The sequence below is a fragment of the Nanorana parkeri genome, unplaced genomic scaffold, assembly GCF_000935625.1.
Source record: "Nanorana parkeri isolate BGI_ZX_2015 unplaced genomic scaffold, ASM93562v1 scaffold276, whole genome shotgun sequence".
In the NCBI taxonomy this organism is placed as follows: Eukaryota; Metazoa; Chordata; class Amphibia; order Anura; family Dicroglossidae; genus Nanorana; species Nanorana parkeri.
In genome coordinates, this window is record NW_017306544.1 from 712,604 (window position 1) to 720,190 (window position 7,587).

At 41.6% G+C, this 7,587-nt stretch overlaps 1 protein-coding gene across 1 annotated transcript in view; it reads left to right on the plus strand.

Annotated features, from left to right (window-relative positions):
* Nucleotides 1-7,587, plus strand: part of CTSE (cathepsin E) — a 32,052-nt gene that overhangs the window by 16,525 nt on the left and 7,940 nt on the right. The window contains exon 6 of the mRNA XM_018557251.1: nt 1,552-1,674. Coding sequence (XP_018412753.1) covers nt 1,552-1,674 — 123 coding nt within the window. The remainder of the gene's footprint in view (nt 1-1,551; nt 1,675-7,587) is intronic.

Here is a 7,587-nt window from a genome sequence, read left to right on the forward strand (position 1 = left end):
TTTCTTCCTTCGCCAGCACAGGGTGAAGATTGGACCAGTTCACCATCCTGTACAGGTTTACATATGCATCCGGGTTAAAACGGAAACATTGCTCCCTATTACTTAACCTGATAGGTTTTCCAATTTGTATACAATGTAACATTGACCGAAACGGTCCAGTTCACCTACTTATTTATCTTGTTCGTTATGTATGTTTTATAAAGAACTTCAAATTCAATACATAGTTACATACATAGTTACATAGTATTTGAGGTTGAATAAAGACATTAGTCCATCAAGTCCAACCTATTAGGATCACAAATATTATTTTAAAACAAAACATAATGTGTTAATCATAAAAGAGAATTAATTCTGCACCCAAAATTATGCTGCCAAAGCATGCTGTCTCTGAGGCTGGGAAATCTCCGCCCACTGCGCTCTAGCACCAAGTGTTACATGTGAACGCATATAAACAATTGAATTCAAAGGTAATTTAATGTTGTTCTTAAGTAATACACATAAATGGGTAAAGAGGCACTGTTGGAGGTACCATTTGAGCTAGGGGGTATATGCTGCCTTTCAGGGGCGTAACTAGAAATCACAGGGCCCCATGTCAAAATTTTGTATGGGGCCCTGTGATTTCTAGTTACACTCACCTGATATCCCAAACAGCCCATCTGAGGGTGACCCTGCAGAGCCCACCATAGACTATCTATGGTGGGCTCTGCAGGGTCTCGAGTGGGCGGTAAAGCCCTCTTACCTATCAGCTCCTATCCTCTGTCCGGCTCCTTCCCCTCCACGGTCGCTGGCGGGCCCCGCCTCCTCCATCACCAGGCCCCACCTCCTCTGTCGCCGGCCCGCCTCCTCCGTCACTGCCGACAACAGGCCCAACCACCTCCTATGAAGCTGCTGGTTGTCACCGACTCAGAAGCAGCAGTCAGGAGGAACGCGTCGCTGCACACATCACTGACAGGTTGTCAGTGTTGTGAATAGCGGTGCGTTCCTCCTCACAGCCATCGGTGACAGCCAGCAGCCTGAGATGCCATAGCGACCCTGGCCGCCCGCACGGCATCAGGGGGATGTCCTGGCCGGGCCCCCCTGTGCCCCGGGCCCCGTAGTGGCCATCTGCCACTGCTGCCTTTGCAACTGCTTTCCAGATCAAACAAAAATACATTGTAAAGCATTTCTTTACATATTTGCCAAAGCACTTACAGTCATCATGTTTCCAAACACCTGGCTGAAGACACACACGGCTTACTAGCACACACAAGAATGGCTCCATAGGACCCTGCAATTGAAAAGAGCCACCCTAAAACAGGATATCAGGTGCCGTGCCAAAGACCAGGAAACCTATGTAATGGTTGTCCATAAGAAGTGAATAGGTTCAAAAAGAAATTTGTATAAACTAATTCATGTATCCATTTTAACTACTTCACAACCATATGATGAACATGCTGGTCTTGAAGTGGGTGTACCAAAATCAAGATTGCTGCAACCGAAAACATCCCTGTGACTCCTACCCATTACAGGTTTCTCTTCAATTAAATATATATGTATTTCATTTTTTTCCAGAGATTCGAACTCTGCAGAAGGTGGAGAACTGATGCTGGGTGGCTTTGACACATCCCGCTTCTCTGGCCAGCTAAAATGGGTGCCAGTAACCGTTCAAGGATATTGGCAAATACAAGTGGATTCGTAAGTATTATATGAAATTCATGTCTAGGCACATGGGCATTTTTTAACATGCTTACATTTTCAGATAAGCACCTACTTTTTCCCATGAAAAAAAAGTGCCAATGCTTTTAAAAAAACTCACTGTTTGTGGAATGTGCTGGTTTGTTAATGGAGCAGGACTACAATGCTATTATGCATTTATATTGCCTGCATATCTCTGTAAATGTAACGGCAAAGTCCAATGACCAAAACAACTAGGAAGGAAAATGTATGAACAATGCATACATGATACATTTTCTGCTTTATGTAATATAAATATGCTTTATAAGAGATAGGGCTAGTATGTATGTAAACTATATAAACTCTGTAAACATGTTAAAACAGTATATCAAAAACCTTCAAAGATCTTGAAGTTAATTTGACAAAATTAGGCAATTTTGCCCAACAGGAGTAATGGTTTCTGGTCAATTTTATGTATTATTCATAAATAAATGTGGGTTTTCAGTCACGCAACCTTGCCCAAAAGGGAAATTATGTGACCAATATTTACTTTCACATTCTACATTTCTGGACACTTCAATATAATCACTACTGTACTGTTTCCCTTTCACGCCAATCACAAAAAAAAAAGTTATACTCACAGCGAACTACTGAGCCAGCTCCCTGCTCTCTAGTTATTGGAGCTGGTCTCCTCCTCCACTGCACAGATGGAATGTTCCTGTACACTCGTATAGAATGTGATGACCCAAAGATTCTTAGACTGCTGCAGCAGAGGGGGAGATAGGCTATATGGACCGGTTTTAGAACAAGTCTCCTTGAATAATCAGGTGAGTGTTTACCACCTAGACACAAATGAGCAGGTAATCCTTGCAATAGCCCCACTGCAAGGGTTGATACAAATATTTTCCCCACAGTTCTTCTTTAAGGCTAGAGATAAAAATGAACAAAAATAGAAAATGGTACGTTAACCCCTGAGTGACACAGCTTCAGAAAATCTTTTGATTCCTGGGGATCTGAGCAATTTTGCCATTTTTGCTATGTGTTTGTTTAACCATAATGTTCAGCTTCCACATTCATTACACCTACACATATTATATACCTTTTTTTACAGGACAAAATGGACCTTAATTTGATGTGAGATATGCATATATCTATTTTTTTTTTTTAATACAAATAAATTTTTTTTTAATACAAATGGCAAAACCCCCACTTTTTTCACTGGTCACTGTATTGGCAATAATAATGTGTACATAATTAGTGTAGCTAACAAAGTATTTCATAATAAATTCTTTTGTCCTGATTTGTAAGGTATATCATATTTCTGGGATTTCAGTTTATTTTGGGAGTTATACGTCACAAAATACAAGGAGTGAAATACAATTTTAGTGTGGAACAATTTTAGAATGTGGCATGTTTGTCTCTAACATTTTCTTATAATTTTTTTATTAAACATATTTTTATTTAACTTTAGTTTTATTTATTTTTTATTTTAAAACCTGTTTAAAAAACTTTTTTTTAAAACTAGGGGGCATTTTGTAACACACTGAGATATTTTGTAACACACTGATCCAGCTTGTAGCTCCACAACACAGTGGGCTACGAGCCGGAGCAGTGGCTGTAACAGCACTGTGATCACTGCGATTAGCTATAGCAGCGATCACAGTGCGAGGACCCCCTAATTTGCTGTTGAGGGTCTGCCTTGGACACCGAGGGACCCAGCAACAGCATGAACCCCATGCGCGCTGGTTCCTCAATGGACCAGCGCTCATTTTCCCGCATCGTGGAATTATTCCGTCACTGGTCTTTAACGAACAGAAAGATCATGACGGAATAATGCCATCATTGGTCGCGAAGGGGTTAATAGCGGATATATGCTACAGGTCCCTGAACATAAGGGAGGAGGAGGAGATTCAGCAGATGTGTTAAATATATTTTTCTCTTCAGTTTATTCAATCTGTCAGTCTCTTCTGTATAAACAAGATATTAATTCTAATAACAATAGCTTAAGGGTACCTCAGTGGCTGACCGAGATCCGAGTGAAAAAGTTGACTATAATAACTTAATGTAAATAGATCTCCAAGACAAGATGGTTTACATATATGAGACCTTGTAAGGACCTGTGAGGCTATAACTGGACGCTCAACTGCGGATTTACTGGTGTAATGACAGGGTTCAGTTTTGATTCCTTCCTTCACACTCTATTTAGTGTTTGAAGGAGGGTTTGGAATCAATTCACATCATTCCCTGCCACTTGGGCAATTAAGTTTAGTATGTGCAGAGGAGAGGGAGTAGGTGAGTGCTACAGGGTCTCTTGGTTTCCCTGCTCTAGTTGGGTGAACTGAGTATTGTGAATCCCCCCAATACACCTGCGTCCACAGCACAGCAGGCCGGTAGTGTTTATAGGAGACGCAACACAGAGATCACACTATGTCACTACAGCAGGTTTTAGTCACTCAGTTGTGTGGTTAAAGATAATGATCCATTCCAGTCCCAGCAAGTGTGCGGGAAATGTTTCCTAGCAATGAGTAACTTCCTTGTTCAAGCTTTTAACATTCACAGCACTCCGGCATAGCTCCGGCAGGTGGTAAACAGCATTTAACTAGTTAACAGTCTTTAGCAGGGAAGTGGAAACAGAGGCACAGGCCGTGAAGGCAATCCCCTCACAGTTGATGTCCACAGGTTCAGTAATGCTTATGGTTAGTAGACTATTGAAGGTATGACAGTATACAGGTATAGCTCTAGCAGGAGACAATCAGTCTTGTGCAGGTTAGCAGTCTATTGCAGGAATATGAGAACTGAGGCACAGGCTATGTTAGCAATCCTTTCATAGTGTTTAAATCATCAACAGCACCTCACAATCAATTGTACTCCAGCAAAAGTGTCTAAGAATAGAAGTCAGCAACCCTGCAGATACTGTCTCATATGCCTTCAGGCTACTTGCGCTTTGGGTGATTGCTGCTGGGTCCTTAGGTGCAGGTGCTGCAATGGGTAAATCCTCGTCTTGTTCAGCGTGCACCGTTCACAACGGTCGGACGCTGAACAAACAATTCAGCTCCCTTAAATCCCTCCTCGCCGAGCGCGGAGGGGAGGAGCTGGGTCCCGTTCATGACGGACCTGAGGGGGCGGAGCTAATTTCAGTCCTGGACGGCCCTGAAGGGGAGGGGCTAGCTGCCGAGCTGGCCGTGCGCGGCCCCGCCAGGCAGCGCTGGACCGTGAACGGGTAAGTTCGTTACAGACCTCAAAGAACTTGGCCAGGTCATAGCGAGATCATTGTTCCTATACTTTAACAACAGAAATGGCATTGGCTATTTGGCAGAAAGCAAATGTGCTACCAATATTCAAAAAAAGGACAAGATGTACACCTGGTAACCTGGTTTCCACACCAGCCTATTAACATTCTATGAGGAAGTTAGTAATTTAGATAGAGACAGCCCAGTAGACGTGGTGTACCTAGACTTTGCTAAAGCTTTTGATACATTAACCCACAAATGTTTAATTTACAAATTGAGATCTATCAGTATTGATGAAATTGTATTTACATAGGTGGAAAACTGGCTACAAGAAGGAATCCATGGGGTAGTAATAAATGGCTCATTTTGTAAATGGTCAAAAGTCATGAGTGGAGTGAACCAGGGTTAAGTCCTGGTATCAATTCAGTTTATTTTATTCATGATGCAGAGGTTGGAATAAATAGCTCAATATCAGTGTCTGCTGCTGATGTAGGGCTGATAAAGATATGTAGGGCGATAACTTCACAACAAGAAATAAAATGACTGCAGCAAGACCTAGATAAAATTGAGATGTGGGCTGCAACATGCCATATGTGATTCAATATTGAAAAATGTTATGCATATAGGAGGACATGCATGAAGATTACTATCTAGGAGGTGCTTCTCTGGAAAAGTCAAGGATGGAGAATGAGCTTGGGTCCATTATATACTACAGACTCAGCAATAGTATGCAATGGCAATCTGCAGTTAGCAAAGCAAGAAAGATACTATCCTGCATTAAAAGATTAATTTTTGCAAGAAAGAAAAACATAATTCTACTACTTTAGAAATCATTGGTTCGGCCTCACCTTGAGTATTCAGTTCAGTTTTGAGGCACTTCAAGGGGATTTGATAGCACTTTTCGATTTCATCAATGGGGATCGCAGTATCGGGAATAAACTGTTTAGACTATAAACTATTAAGATTACATGAGGTCACAACATGAGCTTGCACGCCAAAGGACCTGTCTAGAGATAGGAATACTGATGCCCTTGTAATTACCGGAGGGAGAAGGACTATGGTAAGAAATAGGAAAGCAATGATTGGAAAATCTCTGCATATTCAGAGAGAAAGGGGAATCTCCTGAATAAATGCTATGTGCACATGCACCTTCCAGATCATTAAGCAATCTAGATTTTTTTTTGGGGTTATTCAACTTTGGAATTATATGAGGTAAAGGAAAATTACTGATCACCGGGTGCATTGATGATATGAGAGAGGTAACAGTCAAATGATATGGCAGTAGGCGAGAGGGGTAAGAAACAAGGGAGGAAGGGGTAGGAGGACATTAAAGAAAGTGAGGTAGAAAGAGAGTAAGGATGAGAGAAATAGAAGTAAGTGTAGGCTAAAATATGCCTAAAAACTTGGAGGGGTCTTCCCCAGGTAGTCGCTTACCAAAATCAACATCGGTGAGGGGTGAGATATGCGATCCACCCAATTGGCCTATGCAGGGAAGGGGGTTAACAATACACAAGCCTGAAGGAGGGGACGCAGGAAGCTAGTGGCCAGATTTCTAATGATAACATACAGTGGCACAATCTTACTCAACAGAATTTTCAGTGAACATCAGTAGCATATCAAATGTGAAAGGTAAGACACCCCATGGGGGAGAGATTTGACATCAATACCGTAGCAACATCACCCACAGGGGGCCAGTGGTAATTAAACACTTTACATCTGAGCACCAAATAAGAATGACTCCAACTGGGGGAGGGGTTCACGGTAAGGAAGTTAGCTAGTTTGTCGTCTTCACCATAGGGGTCCCACTGAGCTTGGAGGCCACTGAGGGGGGGTACAGACTTACTACACTCCGAATGGTGGGTTCATGCACAACATAACTGGTATCTATGGTAACTATGGGTTAACTATAAACCAGCTCTGGCGCTACAGGCAAGTCTGCTGGGAATGCCAGTGGCACATCCTCAGCATCCAGAACAAGGTGGCAACCTGCAAGTAAAACTCAGGGCAACAGCCAGAGCAGTGATAAGCAGAAATATAATTGAGGACAAGAACAAGCACATTTTAAAAGTACAATTAAAGAGGATCAACTGAACCAGGAGAACATCAGATTAACATTAACGAAACAACTAAGCCAAAAATCTGGTGCATCCCCCTTTCCAGTCTCCAAGCCCTCAACATAACCAAAAAAGAAAACGGGGAGGCGAGCCACATTTAGGTAAAGCTCAGAGCCCAGAGCAAAAGAGTCACTGCAAAGATAGATTTAGCTAACTGATGGTGTAGCTTGTGCCCTTGTAGGTTGAAAAAAGGGTTCCATTCACAGTCTAAGCTAAACCTTTCCAATAGGTGTTTACACAGAGATCAGGGTCCCATTATCTATATGAATGATCCTTGAGTCACTGGAAACACTAGCAATTGACACATCAAGGATTGTATTTTATAATCAACACAAAGGACAACATTTGCATTAAACACTATATTGAAGAAAAAATCATAGCTGATCCAGTAAGGGTTCGAAATTAACCCTCAGATGTTGCGTAATTGCATTGTATGCTTTATGGAATGTCAATTTGTTTTTATTGAAGAAACAGGCACTTTTTAAAAAATGGTTTTGTAATAAAATGTATTACGAGTAAATGTGGTACCATTAATGTGCAACATGTTACTTTAAATACATTTGATTTATCTGTATGAGAAAAGAGAGACA